Genomic DNA, 27871 nt, shown 5'->3' with positions numbered 1-27871 from the left:
CACTAGTTAACATATGTACAACTAAAGCCAATTGACATAGTAAATACATAGTTACTATCATTTGCAAAAATTTAAAGAAATCCTTTTTTTCCCACTAAATTCCTGAAAAAAGGGACTTGTCATTACAATTAACAAAATTGTGAAACCCCATTTGCAATATTTGAAGAAATTGTACGAGCCCTAGGGTACCAACACAAAACCCTAAACATCAAACATAAAGCATCACATAGATTCCCTACCCACAAATTTCACTATTAAAATACCTAAACCCTGGACCACATTCAATAAAAAACCCTAACCTTAGACCACATGCAATAAAAAATTCACAACACTCAAATATCCCCTTTATGGTGTCAGGAATCGAACCTCACATAGTAAACCAACTCTTGATTCTTCCTTCCTTCCTGTGTTCGTTGCTTGGGATTTACTTCTAGGTGAAAACGTGTTGCCAACCATCGATCTGGAACCAACACGCTTAGGATTCAAATTCACAATCCAATGTTTGTCACCAACAGATTGGATGAGCGTTAATGCCTCATGGTTTTCTCTCAATTGACACCGAAAAAAGTAAGGTTTATGGAAACCAAAGAGAGAGAGACGAGTTTGTGTTGAATGTTAGTGATAGGGGAATCATAATTTCTTATTTGTTGTTTGTTACTAGTAATTTGTTTAAACAAATTAGTAGTTAAAAACCTGGTGCATTAATGTTAATTATCAATTAAGATGTACCTTCTAACTAACTAACACAATAACTTACATGGCAGACCAACGTAAATTTCTAAAAATCAGCTAGACTAAATGGATGGAAACACTGAAATTGACACTTTTGAAAATCAAGAGGATCCAATTTTGTAATTAAAAAGTAGGGAGTTAAAGTCGCAAATTTTGTAAATCTAGATGAACAAAATTACAATTTTGTAAAAAAATTAGGCTTAAATATATTTTTGGTCCCTGATAAATATCTATTTTTTGCATTTGGTCCCTAATAAAAATTTTCTTCGGATCGGGTCCCTAATATTTGAAAAATTTTGTTCGAGATTCCTACCATTAGTCAGGATCCGTAAACTGCCTACATGGCCATTAACCGGCCATGCAAGCATGCCACGTGTGATGCCACATGTAATCTTTGTCTGACTGTGATTACACGTTGAAAAAAGTTTTTTTTTAAAGTAAAAAATGTGGGTGCAAATTAATTTTTTAAAGAACTTAAATTAATCTTTTTTAATTAACACATTTTTTTTTGTTTTTCCTAACCTAATTCCTCTCCATCGGACACTATTGCATGTCTCTTTCCTATGCTATCAGATCTAGATTTTTTTTTCCAGATCTACATCACAAATCCTATCTCAGATTCAACATTTCAACTCTCTACCTCTTTCCTAAACCCTACCCATATCTTCTTCATAGAAATAATCTCTCCTTTTTAATTAAGAATTTTGCCATGATTTTGGGTTTTGTTATGGTTTAAAACTTAAATGCTAGAGATTAAGAGTTTATATTTTTCTGTTGTTGGTGAAGAAAGAGGAAAGAGTGAATGATAGTGGCGGCGGTGCAAAGGAGGAAACGACAAGGAAGGGCGACCGCTGAAAATCGTAACGGTGAATGAGAGTGAAAATAGGAGTTACCAACGAGGACAAAGTGTGGGGGAAGGAAAGTCGATGCAAAGAGAAGAAGAGGACAAAACCACCATGCCAGATCTGGAAAAAGAAACCATGGAAAAAGGAGGAAGGGGAGTGGATCTTAGATCTGGAAAAAGAAACGATGTTGAGGGTGAAACTGTATCTCGCGATGGTGGCACCAACAAGGAGGAGATGAAGTGGTTGTCTTCAAAGTCGCAATCGTTAGAGAAAAAGTCTTTGGCTGGAGATGGGAAAGCGTCTGGATACAAAAAAATTTTAGTCTATATGTATTGGTCACCCAGAAAAATATTTAGAGATAGTTGAATTGAGAGACCTCTACTACCTCTGTAGTCTTAAGTGAAAGTAAGACACTTAGTCTCACCGTTGGAGGATTTTGTGGAGGATTGTGAGCATTAGCCTGAAGCCCATAGAGAGAGAGTCAAAAGCCTCTAGCACGACAGGAAGACCAAGGCCATGGAGTGCATCTGAATCCAAAAGTTGGTTGAGACCATTTTCTTTTTAAGATTTTTTCAATATTTTTTAAACAAATATTGGTAACGACTTCTATAATTTTAATATATTTTTCATCATTTCGTTGCAATCCTCAATTGTAATAGAGTTCTTTTTTGCTCTTTGGATTTTGTTCCATATCAAAGCTTTAATAAAAATTGATAAAATATATACAATTATTAAATAATAAAACAGTTTTTGTTTTATTTTAAAAATACACATTCCATATACATATTCGTTGTATTAACAATCTTATGACTACAATGAGGGAATTGAATTAACAAACTAAAATAACCAAAGTGATATTTGGATAAAAATATTCAAAGTGTAACGTACATATAAGCTACCTAAACTCTAAACAAAATAGTAAAACGATTAAGTAAACATTCTACTTGGATTGTAAATTATCAGGAATATTCTCGTTGTCATTCACCTTGATTTCCTCAGAATATATACAACGTATATGCCTGATAAAAAGCTTAACTGAAGGCTACAAATTAGGAATCAATATCCCAAAATATACGCTTAACAGAAGGCTATAAAATAGGAAGCAATATCCCAAATTATACACTTAACAGAAGGCTATAAAATAGGAAACTATTTATCTACGTTGACCAATATATTTATAATATATTTAACACACCTCCACAGTCGTAGTGGGAGGCTTTCGGACGCTGAGACTGTCTCGAAAATCTTCAAATAAAATTAGCGGAAGACCTTTGGTAAAAATATCCGCTAGCTGATATCATGATGGCACATGAAGAACCCGTACGTGTCCGCGTGCAACCTTCTCATGGACAAAATGGATATCCATTTCAATATGTTTGGTACGTTGATGTTGAACAGGATTCCGTGTCAAATAAATAGCACTCACATTGTCGCAATACACCAGGGTAGCTTTGGGAACTGGACACTGTAACTCCAAAAGTAAGTTTCGAATCTAGCATGATTCTGAGACCACATTTGCCACACCACGATACTCGGCCTTGGCACTTGAACGAGATAACGTAGGTTGGCGTTTTGATGACCAAGATATCAAGTTATCACCCAAAAATACACAATAACCGGAAGTAGATCGTCTCGTGTCAGGGCACCCACCCCAATCTGCATCAGTGTATGAGACCAGAGTAGAAGTAGAAGATGAATATAAATAAAGACTAAAATCCAATGTACCTTGAACATATCGAATAATCCTTTTGAGAGCTGACATATGATCAACCCTCGGATCATGCATATGGAGACACACTTGTTACACGGCATAAGAGATATCTGACCGTGTAAAAGTGAGATATTGTAGAGCCCCTGCAAGACTCCGATATAGAGTAGGATCATCAAATGGAGCACCAGATGTAGCACTAACCTTTGATTTTGTGTCAACTGGGGTTTTAGACGGCTTACACGAAGTCATCCCTGCCCGCGCTATTATTTCTAAGGCATACTTGCGTTGGGAAAGAAACATACGACCCTTATGTCGAGTCACTGCAATACCAAGAAAATAATTCAGAGGGCCAAGATCCTTCATAGCAAATTCAGAGCTAAGAAGATCCATTATAAAACACCGCAGAGCATGAGAAGAAGCAGCAGTGAGAATAATGTCATCAACATATAAGAAAATATAAGCCACACCGGACCCTTTGCTGAAAATGAATAAAGAATTATCACATTTGCTATTAACGAACCTAATAGACAAAACATAATCAACAAAATGCTTATACCAAGCTCGAGGTGCCTGCTTGAGACCATACAATGACTTACGTAAGAGACAAACATAATCTGGATGATCACGGTCCCTGTAACCCAATGGTTGATGCAGATAAACTATTTCCTGTAACTCACCATGAAGGAAAGCATTTTTGACATCCAATTGATGAATTGGCCATGCCTTCAAAAGAGAAAGACTAAGAACAGTGCGGATCGTAGCGGGCTTCACCACTGGACTAAAAGTCTCACCACAATCGATGCCAACATGTTGTGTTTTCCCATCACCTACAAGAGGGGCTTTATGCCTCTCAAAAACACCATTAGATTTGACTTTATGAGTGAAAATCCATATAGAACGAATCACATAAACATGCAGAGGACGGGGCACCAACTCCCACGTCTTATTTTAACAAGAGCATTATATTCATCATCCATGGCCATTTTCTAATTAGGATCACGAAGAGCCGTGATTGGATTTCGAGGCAATGGAGACCTCTCAACCGTAGTATGCATGGAATATTTTTTATTGGGTTTATATATCCCATGCTGGCTATGGGTCACGACCCTAGACTGTTGGATAGGAGAATTAGTAGGAAAGGGATCGATTTGTGTTTGGGCAGGAGTGATTTGTGAGGAAATTGGGTCAGGAGGGGATGAGTTGGGCTCACTTGGCACGTTGGGCTGAGAAGAAGGAGTTGGAGTAAGTTGGTGAAGATGGTGAATGACATAAGGGGATAATCCTTCGTCAATGAAATCATATGTATGGGATTTTGGGGAATGCAAACTAGCAAACGGAAAAGTATGCTCATCAAACAAGACATGGCGACAAATAATAATTTTATGAGACGACAAATCATAACACTTGTAACCACGATGGTGGGTTGGATACCCGAGGAAGACACAAGGAGTAGACCTTGGTTGCAACTTATTAATAGTTGTAGACGGAATGAGAGGGTAACACAAACACCCAAAAACCCGGATATGATCATAAGAAGGGACCCTTGTGTAAAGAACCTCAAGCGAAGACTTATTTCCCAACAATTTACTTGGAAGCACATTAAGAAGATAGGTTACCATTTGGAGAGCATGATGCCAAAATGATGGAGGAAGAGATGCATGAGCAAGAAGAGTATGAGACATATTGTTTATAGTCTGAATTTTGCATTCGGCTTTCCCGTTTTGAGAAGAAGTGTGAGGGCAAGAAAGACGTAATGACATGCCATCAGTTTGACAAAAATGCCAAAAAGAATTATTAGCAAACTCTCTACCATTATCACATTGGACATTTTTTATATTACACTCAAATTGAGTAGAAATATGGGCTTTAAAAGTCAAAAATATGTCATACACATCAGATTTCTGACCTATAGGAAAAGTCCATAAATAGTTCAAAAAATCATCAAGAAATAAAACGTAATATCTATGTCCCAAAGAACTCAAAACGGGAGAGGTCCAAAGATCACTATGTAGAATATCAAATGGCATAGTAGTATTCGAAGAGGAAGAAACAAATGGCAACTTAATATGTTTACCAAGAACACATGAACCACAAATACTAGAACTAGAAAGTTTATTACAATCAATGCTTTTATTCTTCCAAAGCACATCGAAGATAGGAGACACTGGGTGACCCAAACGATCATGCCAAAGCTTAGGAGAGATGGCGGCAAATGTAGAAGAGGAAGCTTGATTGTTGAGGGAATAGGAAATTGGATACAGGTCTCTGCGGCTATCACATCTCATTATTGACATCCCTGTCCGATAATCCTTCACAGAAAACCCAAAGGGATCAAACTCAACAGACACTGAATTATCTTTTGTAAACTTTCTAACAGAAACGAGATTTTTAATCAGTTTAGGAGCATAAAGAACATTGTTAAGGGAGAGGGATTGACACGGGGAAGACAAATTAGTATGACCATAGCCAAGAATTGGAATCGTGTGACCATTACCAACAATAATATTAGTATTAGGATGATTGTTTAAATTAAAATAAGACAAGAGATTACCGGTAGAGGAAGTCATGTGAGATGTAGCACCGGTGTCCATGTACCATGACGGGTCGGGTTGGTTAAGGGACATGGTGTGCATTGCTGCCTCGATATTGGTAGGAGCGTACGAACCAGACTACCCATGAGGATTAGGCGATGCTGCTTGATGTACATAGGCCTACTGAGGCGGTTTTGGGCCTAGCAAACCTGCCTAGCGCTGTTGAGGAGTATTGGGCCGAGCCCATCCTTAATTTGGAAATGGACAAGGAGGAATAGGCTAGGTAGGATTATACCATCCCCATGAAAATGGTTGTCGTTGCTGCCATTGCGGAGGAGTGGTTTCATCGTGGCCACCAGAGGACTGCCCCCGACCACCGCCTTTACCGCCGGTCGAGTTCTGGCCACCACCAGAACCTACATTCTTCCGACCTCCCCCGTTGTTGCGTTGTCCGCCACCAGAATGTTGCGCACCATTTTTTCCCTTCGAATGTCCTAATTTTGTAAGTTGTGGGGACCCATCATTAATCGAAGAGGCGATCATAGCAGACTCAGTGGCTGCTTCCTTTGCCATCCCGGCCTCCTCAAGAGTGAGCATGGAACGAGCCTTGTAAAAGGGAGGAAGGGGGTTGCTTTGACGGATCAACGCACCCACTCCACGGTACAGTTGTGTAAGACCCCCAACCAATTGCAATACCAGTCGACTATCAGACACCGAAGTGTTGGATCGAGTGGCCTCAGAATAATTAAGAAGGGGGGGGGGGTTGAATTAATTATTCCTAAAACTTTACCAATTAAAAAATTACTCTTTTAAGGCTTTTACTTTTGTTGTTAAGAGAATATGGAGTAGAAGAGAAACTTAACAGAAAGTAAAAGCGAAAATTAAATGCACAGTGGAAAGTAAAAGAGTAGGGAAGAAGGAAACAAACACACAAGAGTTTTTATACTGGTTCTGCAACAACCCGTGCCTACCTCCAATCCCCAAGCGACCTGCGGTCCTTGAGATTTCTTTCAACCTTGTAAAAATCCTTTTACAAGCAAAGATCCACAAGGGATGTACCCTCCCTTGTTCTCTTTGAAACCCTAGTGCATGTACCCTCCACTAGAACTGATCCACAAGAGATGTACCCTCTCTTGTTCTCAGTCAAACCCAAGTAGATGTACCCTCTACTTGTACCACAAAGGATGTACCCTCCAATGTGTTAAGACAAAGATCTCAGGCTGTTAAACCTTTGATACTTTGTGAATGGGGATACAAAAGAATTCTCAGGCGGTTAAACCTTTGAACGCTTTTGTATTAGGGAATGGGAAGAATCAAAAGAATTCTCAGACTGTGTCGTGTTGAATTCTTTGACAAGGGAGAAGGGAAACACAAAAGAATTCAGGCGGTCAGTCCTTTGTTCTTTTGGAAAAGGGAGAAGAGAGACACAAAAAGAATTCAGGCGGTTAGTCCTTGGCGAATTCTTTTTGGCAAAGGGAGAAGAGAATGAAAAAGATGAATAGCACAAGTTTTCAAGGTTTGGAAAACCAGAAAATTTCAGAAAGCTTTTGGTACAAAGAAGAAGAAGAAGTTCAAAGAGATTCAAGGCTTGTAAAGAATTGATTGGAAAAGTATTCAAGATTGTTGTTAGAAAGATTGATTAAAAATGCAAAACAAGGCCTTGCTTTTATAGACTTTTAATGTCTGGTCAAGAAGGCCATTAAGAAGAGTTATAACTTTTAGAAAAACTTAAAACCCATTTGAAAAAGTCAAAACCTTTTTGAAGAATTACATCTTTAGATTTTTCAGAAACAAACACTGGTAATCGATTACCAAATAAGTGTGATCGATTACACAAAGCTTTTATGTGAAAGGATGTGACTCTTCACATTTGAATTTGAATTTCAACGTTCAAGGACACTGGTAATCGATTACCAAAACATTGTAATCGATTACAGCCTTTTGAAAATATTTGGAACGTTGTAAATTCAGTTTGAAAAACTTTTTCAAATTCATTTTGCTACTGGTAATCGATTACAACAATATGATAATCGATTACCAGAGAGTAAAAACTCTTTGGTAAAGGTTTTGTCAAAAACTCATGTGTTATTCAAAGTTTTGAAAAACTTTTTAATACTTATCTTGATTGAGTCTTTTCTTCATTCTTGAATCTTGAGTCTTGAATCTTGATCTTGATTCTTGAGATCTTGAATCTTGAATCTTGATTCTTGATTGTAGGCTTTCTTCTTGAGTCTTGAATTCTTCTTGATTCTTGAACTCTTGACTTGTTCTTGATTCACTTGAGATGTTCTTTGATTTACTTGAGTTGTTCTTTGATAGGCTTTCTTCTTGAGTCTTGAATTCTTCTTGATTCTTGAACTCTTGACTTGTTCTTGATTCACTTGAGATGTTCTTTGATTCACTTGAGTTGTTCTTTGATCTTTTGAGCTTTTTGTTCATCACCTTTGTCATCATCTTTTGTTGTCATCATTGTTATCATCAAAACACCTTTGAATCATTTTTGATTCATCATGAAGCTTTGCTTCCACACGAAGCCCCAACGCTCTTCAATTAATCTGCTAGAGATTTGAGACGAAGACAATAAGAGAAAACATTTGGAAAATTCTCCATAGAAGTAGCGGAGAATTCTTGCTCCAAGGTAATGGCACGAGAATGTTGATTATCTTGGAATATATCACGCAATCTATCCCAAGCCTCCATAGCCGTAGAGTCGAGCTCAATAATGGTGTGCAATAAGTCACTAGAAATGGTAGCATAAATCCACGAAAAAACTGTGGCATCCAAAGTTGACCATAGCTCCCTCTCTTCCTCGGTAGAAGGAATCATCCCCGTGCCGTTGGCCGGAGGTATGATATGATCAAGCACCTTGGTTGAGCGTGCATGAATCTTGAAGAGTTCCGTCCACGTCGAATATTGAACGTTTTCCATTTCAAGAACAATGGAAACATGATTCCTGATGTTTGAAACGGCAAGAGCCGGATGAAAAGAAGTTTTGTTGGAAGCCATTGAGAGAAGAGAACAAAGAGAGGAAAGGAAGATTAAGGAAGACGACGGGCAAGGAACACAGAGCTAGGGCAAGCGGAAGACAGAGAAAGAAAAACCCTAGGCAAACTGATACCATGTAAATTATCAGGAATATTCTCATTGTCATTCACCTTGATTTCCTCAGAATATATACAACATATATGCCTAATAAAAAGCTTAACCGAAGGCTACAAATTAGGAATCAATATCCCAAAATATACGCTTAACAGAAGGCTATAAAATAGGAAGCAATATCCCAAATTATACACTTAACAAAAGGCTATAAAATAGGAAACTATTTATCTACGTTGACCAATATATTTATAATATATTTAACATGGATCACAACTCTAGTTTTTCTCTTGCTTGCTCTCTTGTCAACTTTTTCGTCGTTTTTGTCATTCTTAGATTAAATCATGTAGTATTTAAAATATGCGAGAGCACTCCTAGACAACAAAGTGTATATTGTGACTATCACATCATCTTTAAAAGTTTTCGTTACTAAAGCTAGAATCGGTCTTAATAAATATGACACAACGTCATATTCAATTAACAACTTATTATTATTGACAATCCAACTAAGATAAATTATATAAAGCATATTATATTCCGATTGTCCACCATATATCAGATAACTTTTGCAGGTGCATGATAAAAATAGTAGTGAGAAAAAAAAATATAGGATACCATACGGGATTAGATATGACCGAATTTTGATTCTTTCAGAAAACATAACCCAAAAAAGAACTTAAATACCCAAAATCTAACAAGACAACTAAAAAATGAAATATTTCATTTTTCTTACTCTCTTATTGAATTTCGGATATTTTAGTTATTGTATGAATCAAAATTCATGTTTTCTACATGAATCAAAATTCACCCAAATCTATCCTCTCTAGTGTAATTTTTTTTTCTAACTGGTTTTATCATCCACCTACAAAAGTTATCGAGTATATCACTGAACAATTGAAATATAATATCATTTGTCTCATTCTTTTAGTGAGAAAGTCTGTCTCAAGAAATAGTAGGGTGTTAATTGAAGTCGATGGCGTGTCCTATTTGTTAGGACTTATTCTAGCTTTAGTGATAAAAACTTTTAAATGAGGTGATAGTCACTATATACACTTTGTTGTCCAAAGATATTCTCACATGTTTTAAACATTACACATTATATTAAAAGTGATAGAGATGACAACATAAGGGGTGACCAAGAGGAAGCAAAATAAAAACTAGTTGTAATCTAACTAAGAGGCTTACTTGATAGTTTTATTATTTTGTTTAGGGTTTAACTTTTATGAATGTGTCACTTTGATTATTTTTTTGGTCTAAATATCACTTTAATTGATTATTTCAATCTGTTAATTCAGTTCACTCATTGCAATAGCAAGATTGTTAATTCAATTCATTGTAAGAAAATATATTTTTTAGTACACGAAAAACTAGACATACTGCGGAAACCAATCCGAAAGTGATTTTTAAGGATTTCGAAATAAAGAATGTGCATTTCCAAAAAAAAAAAACAAATGTGAATCACACATTCAGATGTAGTACATAAAAAACTTATGTTACAGATTGATGATTCCAAAATTTTACCTGTATATAATTGCGGATCAATTGTTCCTGAATAACTTTACATTTTCGGATTGCATGTTCCGAAATTATATATCTATATCTATATCTATATATATATATATGTATAATTTCAGGTTATCCATTCCAGAATAATGCATATATAATTCCGTAATGTGAACTTCGGAATATAACAATGACTCTGGATCATTTGATCCATATTTATATCTTTATTACTATAGAACGCATGATTCACAAATGCTTTTTTTTATTCCAAATTATATAATTCATAGTATAACCAGATCGGTTAAGACTTATTTGGGTAATTTTTTAAAAAAATATTTTTAAGAGAAGATAATTAGAAGATATAATGGGATGAACTTCTCCATTAGTTAATTATAAATTATTTTCTAGAAAATTTCTCATATAATTTCTCTAAAAAATAAAAGGCATCTAATGATTTACTAATGTAAGGCTCATTTTAATTTAAGGAAAAATTCATTTTATTTCTTTTTTTTATTTTCTTTTTCTAAAAGCATTTTTTGGAGAAACTTACTCCAACATACCTTAAAAAATCTAAGAACTCACCTTTATGTAACAGCGACTGTGACTCTGACGAAGAGGAACCGAAGTTGACCCACGCCTTCCTCCTACCTACAACTTCGTTCCAAAGTAAGAAGGTGGGTCAAACAAACTTAAAAGAGGCAAGGACAGCATTGGAATATTTCAAAATAAGGAGGTGCAGGTAGTAAAAGAGGATATGTAGGAAGTAAAAACCCCAAAACAAATGAGTAATATGACATTCATACAAAATAAAGCCCAACAAAATATCACATCCAATTAACGGTACCCTCCAACCAAAACAAAGAAGCAAATAATGGTCACAGGCGGTTAATTTTTCTTCTAAACCAAACATCACTGTGATTATAATAATTTTCTTCAATTCTTAGACACCATTGTTGATGACAAAATCAAATCCAAATCCAACATAACTCGTAGACACCACCAATCATCATTCGAATCTGCTTCATATTATTCTGCCATTGGTCCAACGCATCATCGTAGAACAACTCCTTGATAGTTATAGCCTTTAAAGCTTGATAATCAGTACAAAACCTCCACTTACCATAATTTTTCTTAACTAAGACAATAGGTGATGAAAAAGGGTTAGTTCTTGGTTGAATGATGCCTTATTCTAGCATCTCATGTACCATCTTTTCAATGTGCTCCTTTAACCGACTTTGAATTGGGGTGGAGGGGAATGGCATGGTTTTGATCCCTGATTCTGGAAAACCCGTAGGTGTATGAAAAACCACTTTATAGGTATGCAGCAAGGTCGCTATCTCAGGAGCAATATACACAGGAAACTAAGTAAGAATGTCATCAGGATTATCATGTTGCATCATGTGGATAGCAAAACTATTAGAAATGGCACTAGTATCATGCAACCTTTTGAGTTGGTGAAGGTGAGCTTGAGTAGGAGTACTGGAAACTTCTCCCTGCAATGTAAGAAAGTTCCCATGGTAGAAAAATTTGAGTGTCAAGGCTGCATAATCAGCAACATGGGGACCTAGTGTGGCTAGCCAAGGTGATCCCAGAATAAGGTCAGCTCCCGAAACAGGTAGCAAATATACAGGAACCAATAATTTTTGTCCCTGAATGTCTACTGCCAACTGCTTAACCCATCCTTCAGTTTCCATTATTTGGCCATTTCCCACCAAGACCCTAAAATGAGGCTCGGGTTCAATTGGTAACTTGAGGAACATTGCAATTCTAGGCTGTAGGAACGATTCAGAATTATCACCATCAACCAAAATCTGCACTCGAATGTTTCCAATATTACCAGTAAATCGAATAGTGCCAACACCATGGAATCCCTTCATGGCATTAAGAGATAGGTGGTGTGCCCCACGTGGCATTTCAGCAGTAGCAATGTCTATGTCAGGTGGTTTAATCTCTTCGTTAAGATCACTATCATCTGTAAGTTGCAACATCATGAGCTGCTTGTTGGGACATTTGAGGGAGAAGGAAAATTTGTCGTCACACCAATAAGACAACCCTTTATCCCTCCTAACTTGCATTTCGGCTTGGGAGATGTATTTAATCTTTGGTTTGTTTTGGGTTTGGTTCAATGGTTTGGAATTTGGGGTACGTAATAAGGGTGATTGGTTAGCTTTGGGGTTGGTGTTTGGAACATCGGCCTTGATGGGGTTGTAAGAGTATTTCGGGTAAGGCTGGTTGGTGTTTGAGGTTCTGGCTTGGCTATTGGAGAATTTTGGTTTGGAATTTGGTTCATACCATTCCTCAAACAATTTGGCTAGTGCTGCTGCTTTGGGCAAAGTAGTAGGGGACATGGCTCGGACATCGCTGCATATGTTCACTTTAAACTGCTAAGAAAGCAATCCATCAAAGCGTCTGTGCTCAAACCGTCCACTCTGTTAGTAAGGGCTGTAAATTCCATATACTATTACAAACCGTCCACTCTGTTAGTAAGGGCTGTAAATTCCATATACTATTCACAGTACCAGTTTGCATCAACTTAAACAAAGTGGATTTAGGACACTCATGAACAGAAGGACCAAAATCCATCTTGAGGGCCCTTGTGAAAACTCGCCAAAAGGGAAAAGGATTAGCTCTTTGCATCATTTTGAACCATGGAATCACATCTTGGTCAAGATGAACCAAAGCAATGGTTAAACGATCATAATCAGGCGTTTCATAATAATCAAAGAATTGTTCTACTCTAAAAACCCAATCCCTTACATTTTTTCCATCAAAACGCGGAAAATCAAGCTTAACAGAGCGCACTTGGAATGATGGTTTCGGTGAGTTCGAACCAACATGGGAAGAATCTGGAGGGGGCGTTTGGCGTTGCAACAAAGTTGTCAATGCTTCTGTGATGCGATTGAACTTGGACTCCTTTGCCAGTTGCATATGGTGCATCTTTTCTTGTAGATTGATATATTTTTTTCTCAATAATGTTTGCATTTTTCTTGACCTCAACTTGTAGTTCTCTTAGGCGTGTATTCTCTGCCATGATGTGACAAGAGCACCAATGTACGATATGTAATACAACAGAGGAAAAAATGGAAAAATGATTGTACGTTTTTATTGCTATGGCAACGCAATATCAACTCTCAACTAGTGTAGCTGAGAAGAATAGTACAATTCCTATTTGAAAACTAGAAGAAAGGACAAATAAGGAAGAAATATAGGAAATATTCAGAGGGAGAGAAAAAAATCACAATTCACATATCCTCCCCTCCCAATGATTACCCTTTCCCTTTCAACAACCAACTTTTCACCCAAAATCCCTCAGCCTGCTATTGGCTAGGAGCACTCTGCTACCTTTCCTCACACCCACATTTCTTGGATCATTTGTACCTAACTTCTCCTTTCCTCTCTCTTCTGCTGACTCAGCCCTTCCATGAGTATTGTCAGGTGGCAGGTTCATTACGGGTTCCCTAAACCACCCCTTCAATCTCCACTTCTGATCTTCGCAACCGTTCACCAAATTCTTCTTCCTATGGGAGATTGCTTCATTACCCGTCTTTCGTGGCACGTCGAGCGAGTCTCCGGTCACCCACTTGAGTTGTTTCAACAAATTGTGCAGAGCGAACAACGATTCCCCCATGGACATCCAGATGAGGATCTTCTTCATGATGCTCAAAGACGAGGCTGCATGCTCTCTAGTACGACCTCAACATGGAGGTGTTAGGTGGGGACATCCAGATGAGGATCTTCTCCTTTTTGCGAGCATACTACTACGTGGGACCTGTTGAAGAGTTAAGGTCAGAGCTTGAGGGGATACATCTGTTGGAAGAAGAAGAAGATTTTATTTCATTTGCTACACAAAATACAAGAGTATGATCTCCTATTTATACTAGAATAGAGTGACTACTCACATAATTTGCTTATTCAAGAATAGTGAATGCTCACATAATTGCTTAATCAAGACTTTGTAACTTACAACTTAACAACTTTCATCTTCCACAATTTAAGGCTCATAAAACTTGTTATTATTATTTTTCTAATTAATATCTAACATCTTCCCTTAATTGGAAAATTCTTTTGCACACCAAGTCTTGCTCGCAATCTTCGAAAATCTTCAAATTTGAGAGGCTTGGTGAAAATATCCGCAACTTGATCTTGAGTTTTCACATGAGTCAATTCTACTTCTTTCTTGGTAATGCACTCTCTAATGAAATGATACCTTGTATCTATATGCTTACTTCGTTCATGGAACACCGGATTCTTGGCAAGCTCTTGTGCAGATCTATTATCAACATAGATCTTTGTGCTTTTCTTTTGCAACAACTGAAGTTCCTCCAACAATATTCTTAGCCAAATGGCATGACATGTGCAAGAAGTTGCAGCTACATACTCGGCTTCACATGTAGAAAGTGTCACAATGCCTTGCTTCTTAGAACTCCATGTAAAAACACAATCACCCATAAAAAATACAAATCCGGTAGTACTTTTTCTATCATCAACATATCCGGCAAAATCACTATCACAAAATCCCACAAGCTTATAGTTATTGGAGGGAGAATAAAATAATCCAAAATCAATTGTACCCTTCAAGTAACGAAGAATTCTTTTTGCGGCTTTTAGATGAGGAGAGGTAGGAGCCTCCGTAAAGCTACACACAACTCCCACCGCATATAGAATATCGGGCCTTGTATTGGTTAGATACCTTAAACTCCCCACAAGAATCTTGAAGATCGTGGAGTCTACCTTCTCTCCTTCATCAAACTTTGATAACTTCAAGCCACCTTCCATAGGTGTGTTCACGGGATTGCAATCAAGCATATTAAATTTCTTCAACACTTCTTTTGTGTAGCTTCCTTGTGAGACAAAGATACCATTCTCCGTTTGCTTCACTTCCATTCCCAAGTAATATGACATGAGTCCCATATCTGTCATATCAAATTCATGAGATATGGACTCCTCGAAGTCTTCAAACAAATTTGGGTTATGGCCGGTAAAGATAAGGTCATCCACATAAAGACAAATAAATAAGACATCACCATTATTAAAAGTTTTAACATAAAGAGCATACTCATTTTGACAACGAACAAACCCATTGTCTTGGAAGTACTTGTCAATGCGAGTATTCCATGCCCTCGGTGCTTGCTTTATACCATACAACGCCTTGTTCAATTTCAAGACTTTTCCTTCTTGACCTTTGATGACAAAACCCATTGGTTGTTCAACATAGACATCTTCTTCAAGATAACCATTTAGAAATGCCGATTTTACATCAAGCTGAAAAATTCTCCACTTCATTTGAGCTGCCAAGGAAATAAGAAGACGAATGGTCTCCATGCAGGCAACTGGTGCAAACACTTCATCATAATCAACTCCATATTGTTGCTTGTAGCCTTTAGCTACAAGTCTTGCTTTGTGTCTCTCAACCTCTCCTTTTGCATTCTTCTTGATTTTGAACACCCATTTAACTCTAATTGCTTCATGACCTTTAGAAAGGCTTGATAACTCCCAAGTGTTGTTCTTCTCAATGGCTTTGATTTCTTCTTCCATGGCTTGTCTCCACCTTTTGTCTTTCATTGCTTCATCAAAGTTTAAGGGTTCACTGTCAACAAAAAGACAAAACAAATCATTTATAACTTCAGTTTCATCATATAATTCTTAAATATTTCTCATTCTTCTTGGCCTTTCACTTGAACTCCCTTCGGAAGATGATGAGGCTTCATTGGTTGAAGGAGTTGGTGAAAGTGCTGGAATTGAATCATTTGGAGTCAAGGCTTCTTCATCTATTTCTTCAAAGTACGGGAAAAAATCATAAGTGTCTTCTTTCTCCTCCCAATTCCATGTGCCTTCTTCATAGAACTCGACATCTCGGCTCACAATTGTCTTTCCATTGTTTGGATTGTACAATTTGTAGCCTTTTTAGCTTACATCATAGCCAATGAACACATGTTTCTCACTCCGATCATCAAGCTTGAATCTTCCTTGGTCGGGTACATGAGCATATGCAATGCTCCCAAATACTCTCAAGTTATCAACTCTTGGCTTCACTCCACTCCATGCTTCTTGTGGTGTTTGATCTTTGACATTCTTTGTTGGGGAGCGATTGGACAAATAAACGGCACATGCAACAACTTCGGCCCAAAATTCCTTTGGCATATTTTTAGCCTTCAACATACATCTAGTCACATTAAGAATAGTTCTATTTTTTCTCTCCGCTACCCCATTTTGGTGTGGAGATCTAGGAACCGTTAAAGGGTGACGAATCCCATATTTTTCACAAAATTCATTAAATTCTTTTGATGTGAATTCGCCACCTCTATCGGATCTTAGAGCTTTGATTACATAACTACTCTCCTTTTTCACAAGAGCTTTAAAATTTTTAAAAACTACAAATGCCTCAAATTTTTGCTTTAGAAAATAAACCCAAGTTTTTCTACTATAATCATCAATAAAAAGCAAGAAATATTTATTGTTACCACATGAAGGAGGATTGATTGGGCCACACACATCGGTGTAAACAAGTTGGAGAGACTCTTTTGCTCTTGAATTAGCTTCTTTTGGAAAACTCCTTCTTGCATGCTTTCCAAGGAGACATGCTTCACACAATTGATTAGGATGGTTGATGTGAGACATCCCTTTCACCATCTTCTCCTCTCCTAAGGATTTTAGTGCTCCAAAATTCAAGTGCCCAAATCTCATATGCCAACACCATGATTCATCTTTTATGCTAGCCTTCAAATATTTTGCTTCATTGCTTTGATACCACTTTGTTGGAAGAAGAAGAAGATTTTATTTCATTTGCTACACAAAATACAAGAGTATGATTACCTATTTATACTAGAATAGAGTGACTACTCACATAATTTGCTTATTCAAGAATACTGAATGCTCACATAATTGCTTATTCAAGACTTTGTAACTTATAACTTTACAACTTTCATCTTCCACAATTTAAGGCTCATAAAACTTGTTATTATTATTTTTCTAATAAATATCTAACAACATCAAGGTCAGAGGGAAGGTGTTAGGTCTAATTTTCTTAGGCTGCAATGGATTCTAAACTTAAGGGAGTGTTTGTTGATGGGTTGAGGGAGGAGTTATGTGAATGGGTTCTCATGCAATCCTAGTTCATTGAATGATGCGTTGAGATTGGCTTTTGAGTTTGAGAAGGTGAAGATGATTAGGGGAAAGGAGGGAGTGGGTCCCACTTGTGAGGTTAGGGATGGGATGGGGGAGGATCCACTACTAAAATAATAATATTCTACAACGCACATTCAACATCGGTGGTTCCAAAAACGATGTTATTTAAGAGGCAATGGCATTTTAGTAAATAAGTGATTTATTTTAACAACGTTTTTGCAAGAAATGATGTTATTTACGCGTTACAACATCGTTTTTGGAACACCGTTGTTGAACTGCAAGTAACATGAATTGTGAACAACATCGTTTTTTAACAAAAACGATGTAACTTATTCTATTCAACAACGTTTTTAAACAAACCCGTTGTGGTATTGGGTTTTTTTTGCTTTTTATTCCTATCTGAACTTATTCTCGCTTCTCTCTCTCTTTCGGGCAAAGAACTCCTCAATGAGGCCTTTAGGTCTTCTCCACACGTTTCTCTCTCCTTCGCCCTCGATCCCTTCCTTTTTCCTCAAATTCCACGCCTCCTTCTCCTTGAAGTCCCCGACCTCCACCTTTCGCGCCTTCTCCGACGCCGAGGAGGACGAAGAAGACGATGAAGAAGAAGACCAAGACTAAGACAACGTTTCTACCGACGAATACGATGACGTTTCGGGTGAAGCTTCCAACGAGGCTGACGTATTCCCTCAAATTCGACGTCGATGAGCTCGCCTCAGTCTACGACTTCCGCATCGACAAGTTTCAGGTTCGTTCACCGTTTGTTTTTATTTCTCTTCGTTTTCGAGAAATTCGAAACTTGTGTGTTGAGGTCTTGATTTGTTTTTGTTGAGTTTCAGCGGCAAGCGATACTGGCTTTTTTGAGAGGCTTCTCGGTGGTGGTTTCCGCTCCGACGAGCAGCAGGAAGACGCTGATTGGGGAGGCTGCGGCAGAATGTGAGTACTTATTGACGACTGCTTTTCATGCAGTGTTGGTAATGTTTCTTCTAGAAGTGGACTTGTAAATGTTGATGTGATTGTTTTGGACAAAGTTGATTACCTTAGTGACATATCTCGTGGTACAGTCTAGGAGGAGATTGTAAGCATTATTTTTTGACTTTACATGTTACATAGCTTGCTCAACTTCTCCTATTTGTTCATGCATATTAGGACAATTTCTGCAGGTTATTTATTGATAAACTTCATTCACTAATCTAGGCCCCCTGCCCCTGCCTCATGGAATTTATAGTATTTCTGCAGTCTAGGATGTATGCTTTACTATAGATGTAAACGGCCTTCTATCTGTTTCTGTGGAAGAAACAACCACTGGTTATAGGAATGAGATTACCATAACCAATGACCAAAAAAGGCTTTCAGCTGAGGAGATTATAAGAATGATTCATGAAGCTGAGAATTATCAGGTTGATGATAGGAAGTTCATGAAGAAGGCTAATACAATGAATGCTTTGGATGACTATGTTTACAAGATGAGGAATGCATTGAATAATAAGAATATCAGTTCAAAGCTTTGTTTACAAGAAAGGGAGAAAATCAAATCTGTAATTTCGAAGGTGACAGATTTGCTAGAGGGTGATAATCAGCCGTATGAAATAGAGGTGTTTGAGGATCATCTGAATGAGCTTGTGAACCTCTTTGATCGTGTCATTGGCAAGTTTGCTTAGATGTTTTTTAAGTTTTTATTTTTTGCAATGCTGAGATCTGTCATTTTGTTTGTATTGAATGCAAACTTTTCTAATTTATGATGTTGTAGTTTAATATATTTGTGCCTGACATGTTTTAAATTGTTATTATTGTTGACTTTGGCTTTTGTTATTGTTATTGAATTCATCTTTGGATCAGTTCACAAGAACAAGCTTTGCTATGCGTTGTTCATCTTTCTCTGAATGGATCTCTGTCAATATTGTTGTGGAAAGAAACATACGTTCAATATTGTTTCTTGTTTGTGCAATTATTTGTGGCTATATATATCAGGTACAAGTTTTTGCTGACATCATAATCATGTTGGAAAGTTATTCAGGAGTCATTAACTTGCAATTTTCTGTGCTTGGCCAATTGTTGTTGCAGTGTCCACCATTTCGGTTAAGCTACCAGGGGCTGGGAGAGCCCTTGTGCTTTGCAGCATTTGGGCCTTTTGCCACTTGTGCTTTTTATTTATTACATGGCAGTTCAAGGTTACCTCAGCTACCTAATTAGAATGTCTTATAATATTTGATTTTTCATGGTTTAGATATGGAATGATTTGGACAGTGTGATGAACCATTTCCCCTTAAGTGGAACGATTCTTTCAGCATCAATTCTTGTTGGCTTCACAACATCTCTTATCTTGTTTTGCAGTCATTTCCATCAGGTATATTCATTTTTTGAATTTTAATTTCCAATTTTTAGGAACTTTGATTAGGTGACATGTTTTTATTCACAACACAGGTGGAAGGAGACAGGGAGGTTGGGAAAATGTCACCTTTGGTAACTGCACTTTCTTTAAATTGAACTTTTTTCTAATCCATGTTAATGCTGTGAATCTACCTATGTTACTTATTTTCCATTTCTCTTTCAGGTTAGACTTGGCACTAAAAAAGGTGCAGAGGTAGTGAAAGGGGCAATCTTTATGCTCTATGCTCTTTTGGTTGCTTTTGGTCTAATCAAGGCACTTCCTCTCACTTGTATAGTATGTACTTCTAAACTCAACCAATTTTTTGCATCTCATTCTTTATTTTTTTCCCTTCTTTAAAGGTGTAGCTGTTATTTTGGACCATGTGCTCATGATTTATTCTTTTGGTTATGAATATGATTGTGCTAGTTCCTTTGTGCATTGACCTTGCCGATGGGAAACCTAGTAGTTAGATTTGTCGAAGACAATTACAAGGCAAGTGAATTTTTCTTATAGACTTGTCTGTTGGTGTATTTCTTATAGTTTGCTATTAAACCTAAGTTGTATTCTCACATAACAAAAATAAGATTTTCATGGCTAAGTACTTCTGTGTGAGGCTTCATGCATTGTTTGGAGTTGCACTGGCTTTAGGACTAGTGCTGGCTCGAAAGAGTGTGGATGACCCTGGAAGACCCCCTGGCATTGTTCTTAGTGCTGCCACTTCTTTTTGGCTTCCTGTTCCTCCTAAACGAGTCTTTGACTTCCTCCGTGATGAAAACTCTAGGAATGAGGTATGTGCAAAAATTCCAAAAAGCTAAGTTTAATAACGTTTTAGTGTGAATTATTGTGTGTTCATAGACCCATTATTAATTAATAGACAACCTCATTTGGATTTATTAATTAATAGACAACCGCATACAATAATAATAATATTGTTTAATTCTAAATCATTACTATACAAAATAATGTGTTTTCGCAAGTAAAATCATATAAAAGGAAATGTGATTTTCAAGAAATGTACCAGAAGTACTCATTTGTTCGGAAGGATAATGTAGCACTCTATATAGCATAAACACTTCTTCCCAGCGCTCCTCCGCGTATCAGCTGGTATCTTCCATCGTGATATTTTGAAACATGTAAATGTAAACTCAATTATGTCAATAATTATTTTATTACGAAATTTTTTTTCCAACAAATGAAAAAAATAAATAAGATTAGTAAACATAAATGTGTGTGTGAGAGATAATATGCAACATTGAAATATAATTGGGAAGAGAGATGCAAGCCTTTAGAAAAATTAAATATGGAATACCATCGTAGTATTCAAGTAAGGTACAGTCAAAATCCTACCTAAATTGAAAATCAAATAAAAATTTATAACTAATTAAAATCAAATAAACTTGGATCTTTTATAAGTTTGATATCATAAAAACTATTTCAATTAAATAATCTTTATTTGATTTTTTAAAGCCAACCTATCCAAATAAAATATTACATATGCAGTATGAATCTCTTTTATAAGATTTTAATGCATTTTAGATACGTGTTTAATGATTGTCCTTTTTTTTGTTCCCTGCAGGTGCTTTGGTTTTACCCATTATACGTGTTTAGCATAGTTCTTAGCACAATTTGGCAATTAGCATATTTTGCTTTACACTACTAAAATAGAAGCCAATTGCGCAATCTTATTTCAAAGTTTCCTATTACTACTTCATTCTTAATTACATAAATGTACAGGTCTTTATTCTTGTGTAAAAGAACATAAATGAACACGTCTCCATTTTTTTATTCCTTTACTAGTTTTTTCTTAATTACATAATTATTAATTTATTTTTAATTTGTTTCTATTAACACAACCTTTTTTTGGTTGGACAAAATTTTGAAAATTAATAAGATAATAATCTTTTTTATATTATTAATTAACCACATCCGTAAAAGGTTATTAATATTGAAAATATAAAAAATGATCATTAATTAATCAATTTTTAATTATAGGTTATTAAATATTTAACATCGTTTCTTAATTGAATACCGATGTCGAAAAGTGCTATTTTACATCGTTTCTTATGATAACACTGATGTAGAAGGTCTACATCGTTTCTTAACTAAACACCGATGTCGAAAAGCGTTATTTTACATCGTTTCTTATGATAACACTGATGTAGAACGTTTAACTTCTACATTGTTTCTTAACTGACCAACGATGTGAAAAAACGCTATTTTACATCGTTTTCTATTATAACACCGATGTAGAAGGTTTAACTTCTACATCTGTTGGTACGTTAGGCCTGATGTAGAAAATGTTGACTTTCTACATCAGTGGTTGGAGGACCGATGTTGAAACTTTTAACTTTCAACAACATTCTATTCGACATCGGTTGACCACCGATGTTAAATGTCGATTTCCACTGATGTTGAAACTTCCTTTTCCAGTAGTGATCTTATTGTGAGGTCGTGTTGTGTGGGAGATGAAATGGATGAAGGTTGAAAGGGGAGTGAATGTTTGGTGAGGAGTGTGAAGAAAAAGCAGTGCCACAAGTGCGGGAAGAAAAAAGTTTTGAGGAACGTTAGCATTGAATCTAGGATTTCTCACTATGATTAATGTATTAGCTAATATTTTTGGCATGGAGTTGAATTACCATGTTAGAATTTGTTATACCCATTTCAAAATACATAAACTTCATGATTCTCTACATCTATCTAGATACATAAAATAACACCAACTTTACTTAAAAAGAAACACAACCTTTAATGGTTAGAGTACTTAGACAGTATGCTATAGCATCTTCAACTTGGTTGCATTGAGACTGAGCTTTGGTTTTAGCTTTTGGTCCCTAACTATCATGGTTTAAACTAATATTTACATGTAAGATAATTGAGTATTATCCAATCTTTTTCGTTAATTATATATCATGTAAAAAATGGTTGATACTATAAACATTACGAGACTATAACAATATTAAGGGCAAAGAAGGGAATAGTCCCCTCTTATTTTTTGTTCGGCATTAAATAATAGATATTGCATTTAACTTTTCTATTTTTCAATTTTAAACTTTTTATTACACACTTTTTGAGAAAATGATATTTATATATTTTTTTCTTGTAAAGTGCTTTTACACTGTTATCAAATCATATATACTTTTTGTCGATTTTGATGCAAAATATAATTTTTAAATTGATTGACTGTAAATATTTTAGATTGATGAAAGTGATTTTGAAGTATTTTCCTAAAATAAAAGTGATTTTGAAGTATATAAAGTCATATACTTTTTGTCGATTTTGATAATGACTATCATATAAACTCATTGAACTCATTTATTTTGAAGTATTTTCCTAATATAAGAGTGATTTTTTTCACACCACATGATAATTAAGATGTGAAAAGAACAGGAAGAAAAAAGAGAAAGAAATTTCTGTAAAAAAATGAGATAGAAATAAAAGAAAAAAAGAAAGAGAGAAAAAGTGAAAGATGTGATCAAAGATGAAGAAATAGATTGAAGGAAAAGGTAAACCTGAAAGAAACGTAAGATAAATAGGTATAATAAAACAACTTATTTAAAATAAAAAGAAATAACAAGATTTTTGGTGAATATAGATAAAAAAAAAGTTACTCACTTTTATTGTATAAAAAACATTTTTCTAGTAAAAGAATGTGTTTGGGACAAAAAGGTGTAAAATCATTTTTATGACATTATTCCTTTCTCTGTCTCTCGTTTTCATATGAGGATCTAAACCAAAATATTGTCCCTTTCGAATAGTACAATTACATAATTTTTCCTTACACCGGTGCTGTTAGAGTCTATTAGTTAAAAATAATTAATTGTTAATTAATTTGTTAAAAGTTAGTTACTAGCAAGTTCCACATAAATAATAAGTATCACGCATTGTTTTATACCTTCTTCATTTTCAATTTTTATTAAGGCATTTTCAATTATTCTTGTTTTGCATATCATCTCTCATTTTCTCTTCCTCTACTCTCTTTGAGCCAAAAAATATTTACTATCTCGTACATGAAAATTCTTCGTCATATGCATAATTATTTCCTCTTAATACTATTGTATTTGCTTTTATTTAGGATAGGATATTTTTGGGTTAGTAGTACATTTAGATTTGAAAATTTTCTAAATTTTAATTTCGTCCTTGACTATTAAAACTATTACTTTTAGCATGTATTCCCATCATGAACTCCGATCCATAAATTTTAAGTAGTCAACGCTTTATAAATACAAATCTTGGTTATTTATAGTCTTCTTGAAGAGAGATGTTGTACGATGTATTTAATCCAAAGCACTTCAATCAACTTCAATTTAAATGTAGTAGCATTAAATATACAATAAAGACTTTATACTTTGTGCTGGATTTTCAAATTGTAAAAATGTTTTTGATCCTCTAGCCGTTCTAGGAATACAGATTAAGTAAACTTTTCCATTCCTATAAGTGATATGCTGAGATGGTGGCAGTGATTGTTGCAAGAAGACTTACATAGTTCAGTTTGCTTTATTATTTTATCATAATTCTTTTTCTTTCCAATTTATTATTTAAGTACTTTAGTTGCTATAACGGCTTAGGATACATTCATTTATATATGTTTCCACTTGTGTGGCCTATGTTCATTACATTGATAGCTAGTCACATTTTTTTGAGAATTATGTCCATCTAGTGCTTTATTTCTACAACTCTAATGTTTCTGTTTTTTCTCTGCCTGCCCTTACGGAAGATTCCCAGAAAGTGAGGATGCAGAGGTGAGTAACTCTTTTATTCGGGGTTACCATATAAAATTCTTTCTCATTTCTATTTGACTGCTTTAATTTATCCATTCATTGCATTTTTACTGAGGCTGGTACTTGGCACCATGGGATTTGATGCAAATGCATGTTTTTGGGAATGAAACATAGAGCTGATTACTCATTTGCATTAGCTAGATAAAGGTTTCCATGGCTATTGTTTCCTGTTGATTGGCCACAGTTCACACTAGGAGAAAAAGAAACTACACTTCATGCAACTTCATATGAAGACACTGCTATAATTCTCAGCTAATACTTGCATATTATTTTGACTTTCAAATTCCAATATCCTTACAAGTTATGTTGCTATAAAATGTGCAAGATAGGAAATAAGAGACCAGTGAGGAATAGTAGGAAAACTGGGAGGCTAATAAACGGAACAGAACAATCCCTAAGGAAAATAATTCAATGGAAAATCACTTGCCATTTTTGTGAGACACATTTCGGTCAACAAATGTAAAAACATGAAAAATCCTTGAGAATATGAAATCACTGAACCTATAACATTGATATGTAGTATCATATCCAGTCTCCTATCTACTATTTACTGTAGTCATATTTAGTCAAATTCCAGTTTAATTTGTATAATGCATTGGAAACACTATATCATTCATTCAGCACGAAGCGAGAGAAGCGGAATCCACAGTAGATGCAACAGAGTCACGAGCGTTGCTCCTCTTCCGCTTTGGCACCATCTTCGTTGGTTTCAGGCTTCTTCTGAAAGCCTCAGGGATTAGGTCACGGGTTTCGTCGATCCTGTTCTCTTTCTGAGCCTGCGACTGCGAGTGGCTCACGACGTGGAGGCTCTGATTGGAGCAACCAGGGAAGACGCTCTGCCCGTTGGAGAAGCTGATCTTCTCGACGGAGGTGACGCAGCATTCCTGCCAGTTCAACTCGCCCAGATCCACCACCACGTCCTCCAGCGCCACAGCTGCGAATGCCGACATGCTCTCTTGCACCGTCGACCGCGGCAGATCAACCAGATCCAGCGACTCCACCGCGTCTACCAGCACCTTCTGCGCACTAATCCACAAACGTTTTAGCAGTTTTTCTCGAACGAAAACCTATTCGAGAACATTCTCTTGTTCTTCGAAGATTCACGGAGGGCAAACACAGATCCTAGACTATTACTTCAATGTTTATCTTCTAATTTTACTTAATTAGCATTGAATAAAAAAAAAACTAAGGAAAAAACAGTGAGAATAGGCACGAAATTAGCGTGGCAACAAAACGGAGCATAAATTAGTGTGAGAGAGAACAAAACCTTAGGAGCGAGGTGGATTTTCTTGAAGCCGTGAACGCGGATGACATGTGGGAGAAGGAAGAAGGAAAGTGAATCACAGAGTGTTCAGAAAGAACGATCGGAAAATTTTTTAGAATGAGAATTGCAAATCGTATAGAACGAACAGAATTACGGAACCTGATTGAGTTGATTGATGGTGAGATGAAGCGTTTGGCGAGAGTGAATGAGGAGGAGGTAGTCCTCGAGGCACCAATTTTCGTTCTTCGAAGGACGTTTCTTTGTGGAACTAGCTTGCAATTGTGGAATAATCACCGTTGATAATTCTTCCGCCATTGTAATTCAAAACAGAAAGAGTGAGAGAAACCGGAAATGCCACCTTTTATACCGCTACTAGGCGCGCGTTAGTTCAGTAGTTTGTTAAGGAATCACTTTGGCACTACGCGCACTTGTTAATTATATTAATTAATTAAATAAAAATAAATATGAGTGAATAAAGTATGCACCTCCATAAAATCAGTAGAGGTTAATTTGTTCACTATATGAAACGAAAATCAAACTCGTGATGTGTGTGTATCTCAAGTCATAAGACTAATAACCATGACTAATTTTTTAGTTTCATAATACGTGATAGGTACAATGATTAATGTGAGGATACACTGCTATACACAAGTGTAGCTAGCGGGAATTGAGACTTAAAGGACTGTATATAGTTTAGGAACGGTGGTGTCCAAATTTGATAATTATGCAGTGGGGTAAGATGCCATCATAGCTATGCCACAGAGTCCTTCCTGAGCTTTGACACCCCTCTGCATCATAATGTAGCCTTCTTCGCCCCATTCGGTTCCCCATGAGTTCTTAACCAACCAATACTGAGTTCCATCAGCGCTAACACCGTATCCCACGGCAGTGACACCGTGATCCAACTGGGTTCCACATGAACCGGTGAAAACACCAGTCTTGTAAAATTGAAAGTCAGAGCCACTGGCATCAATGGCTACAGAAACCGGTTGATTGGCCACAGCCTTTTGCAGTGCCTTCTCATTGTTAACAGGGACATCTTCATAGCCAGTGATGGTTGCAGCGTGGTTTGCTGCTTCATTTGCATTGCATTTTCCGTCGACAGCCTTGTAGGGGTAATTGGCTTCAGTGTTGAGTCCATGGTTTTGGATGATGAATTTGAAAGCACCATCCATAAAACCACCCGCACAACCTTGGTCCTCACCCTTTGTGTCACAATCAACTACTTCTTGTTCGGACAAAGAGATCAATTTTCCAGAATTCAGTGCATGAATTCCTTCTGTTGCTGCAACAGCAGAAAACGCCCAACAACATCCTACAAGGCCAATTAAAAGTTATTAGATAACCATTCAATTGAATTTGATTTGTGATACAAATTATCAAGCACTTACCACATTGGCCTTGGTCCTTGATGGGTGTCACAGCACCCTTTTGCCTCCAATCCACTGTGGATGGTAATGCAGTCACATTTTCATACTTAAAAGTGGTTGTTCTTGTGATTGAGGAACACATGTGCCCCTTGAATTTATTTCTTGGTGCAATGAACTCTTCATTGGTGAGGTCTGCAAATTGATTAATGCCTAACTTGTAAGGTTTGTCGGCAGCATTGTTGAAGGCTTCAATGTAATTCACATTTTCCTTGAATATCTTGAAACGCTTTTCCCTTTCCTCAGGGTCTTTATACACTTTGGCATAGCGAGCCATCCATTCTTCGTGCCTCTCATACATGGATGCATCTTGGAGAGTGCGAGATGTGACTTGAAAAGCCCAGAATCCCAAACAGAAAAGCAATGCCAATGAAATATGATAGAATTGATTTTTGGCAACCATGGTAGCTACTAGCTAGTGTAGTGTAGAGTGATAATAATTGGAACAACTAGTTCAAACTTGTTAGTGAAATGTGTGAAAGATGTGCTGT

The 27871-nt window shown here is 36.4% G+C and overlaps 5 protein-coding genes across 5 annotated transcripts; 2 read left to right on the top strand and 3 right to left on the bottom strand.

Annotated features, from left to right (window-relative positions):
* Positions 1-8369: 8369 nt before the first annotated feature.
* Positions 8370-8825, bottom strand: LOC102662759 (uncharacterized). Its single transcript, XM_006593049.3, has one exon. It carries the CDS (start codon positions 8823-8825, stop codon positions 8370-8372), a length of 456 nt encoding a protein of 151 aa, XP_006593112.1.
* Positions 8826-18186: 9361 nt separating this feature from the next.
* Positions 18187-19201, top strand: LOC102662496 (heat shock 70 kDa protein-like). The gene is made up of 3 exons (XM_006593048.1): positions 18187-18288; positions 18380-18476; positions 18804-19201. Exons 1-3 carry the CDS (start codon positions 18187-18189, stop codon positions 19199-19201), a joined length of 597 nt encoding a protein of 198 aa, XP_006593111.1.
* A 661-nt stretch (positions 19202-19862) lies between these two features.
* On the top strand, positions 19863-20693 carry LOC102662351 (2-carboxy-1,4-naphthoquinone phytyltransferase, chloroplastic-like). Its single transcript, XM_041007135.1, has 3 exons — positions 19863-20003; positions 20095-20205; positions 20338-20693. Exons 1-3 carry the CDS (start codon positions 19944-19946, stop codon positions 20422-20424), a joined length of 258 nt encoding a protein of 85 aa, XP_040863069.1. The 5' UTR covers positions 19863-19943; the 3' UTR covers positions 20425-20693.
* A 4262-nt stretch (positions 20694-24955) lies between these two features.
* LOC102667178 (uncharacterized) lies at positions 24956-26298 on the bottom strand. The gene is made up of 2 exons (XM_006592405.4): positions 25957-26298; positions 24956-25715 (listed from the first exon to the last, which is right to left on the bottom strand). Exons 1-2 carry the CDS (start codon positions 26001-26003, stop codon positions 25307-25309), a joined length of 456 nt encoding a protein of 151 aa, XP_006592468.1. The 5' UTR covers positions 26004-26298; the 3' UTR covers positions 24956-25306.
* Positions 26299-26650: 352 nt separating this feature from the next.
* On the bottom strand, positions 26651-27871 carry LOC100804005 (senescence-specific cysteine protease SAG39). Its single transcript, XM_003539941.4, has 2 exons — positions 27345-27871; positions 26651-27268 (listed from the first exon to the last, which is right to left on the bottom strand). The coding sequence occupies exons 1-2, from the start codon at positions 27781-27783 to the stop codon at positions 26676-26678; spliced, it is 1032 nt and encodes a 343-aa protein (XP_003539989.1). The 5' UTR covers positions 27784-27871; the 3' UTR covers positions 26651-26675.

The sequence above is a fragment of the Glycine max genome, chromosome 12 (assembly GCF_000004515.6).
Source record: "Glycine max cultivar Williams 82 chromosome 12, Glycine_max_v4.0, whole genome shotgun sequence".
Classification (NCBI taxonomy): Eukaryota; Viridiplantae; Streptophyta; class Magnoliopsida; order Fabales; family Fabaceae; genus Glycine; species Glycine max.
The sequence above is the reverse complement of the archived record's forward strand: the minus strand, read 5'-3'. Positions and strand labels throughout refer to the sequence as shown.

Excerpts from the sequence above, each read along its gene's own strand:
- LOC102662759 (XM_006593049.3), bottom strand. The coding sequence starts at position 8,825 with ATGGCTTCCAACAAAACTTCTTTTCATCCGGCTCTTGCCGTTTCAAAC.
- LOC102662496 (XM_006593048.1), top strand. The coding sequence starts at position 18,187 with ATGACGTTTCGGGTGAAGCTTCCAACGAGGCTGACGTATTCCCTCAAA. Across the intron at positions 18,289-18,379 it reads TCCGCATCGACAAGTTTCAG|CGGCAAGCGATACTGGCTTT; the intron begins GTTCGTTCACCG and ends GTTGAGTTTCAG. Across the intron at positions 18,477-18,803 it reads TGGGGAGGCTGCGGCAGAAT|ATGTAAACGGCCTTCTATCT; the intron begins GTGAGTACTTAT and ends GCTTTACTATAG.
- LOC102662351 (XM_041007135.1), top strand. The coding sequence starts at position 19,944 with ATGTTTTTATTCACAACACAGGTGGAAGGAGACAGGGAGGTTGGGAAA. Across the intron at positions 20,004-20,094 it reads TTGGGAAAATGTCACCTTTG|GTTAGACTTGGCACTAAAAA; the intron begins GTAACTGCACTT and ends TTTCTCTTTCAG. Across the intron at positions 20,206-20,337 it reads CACTTCCTCTCACTTGTATA|TTCCTTTGTGCATTGACCTT; the intron begins GTATGTACTTCT and ends TGATTGTGCTAG.
- LOC102667178 (XM_006592405.4), bottom strand. The coding sequence starts at position 26,003 with ATGTCATCCGCGTTCACGGCTTCAAGAAAATCCACCTCGCTCCTAAG. Across the intron at positions 25,716-25,956 it reads AAATCCACCTCGCTCCTAAG|TGCGCAGAAGGTGCTGGTAG; the intron begins GTTTTGTTCTCT and ends TTTGTGGATTAG.
- LOC100804005 (XM_003539941.4), bottom strand. The coding sequence starts at position 27,783 with ATGGTTGCCAAAAATCAATTCTATCATATTTCATTGGCATTGCTTTTC. Across the intron at positions 27,269-27,344 it reads CAAGGACCAAGGCCAATGTG|GATGTTGTTGGGCGTTTTCT; the intron begins GTAAGTGCTTGA and ends TTGGCCTTGTAG.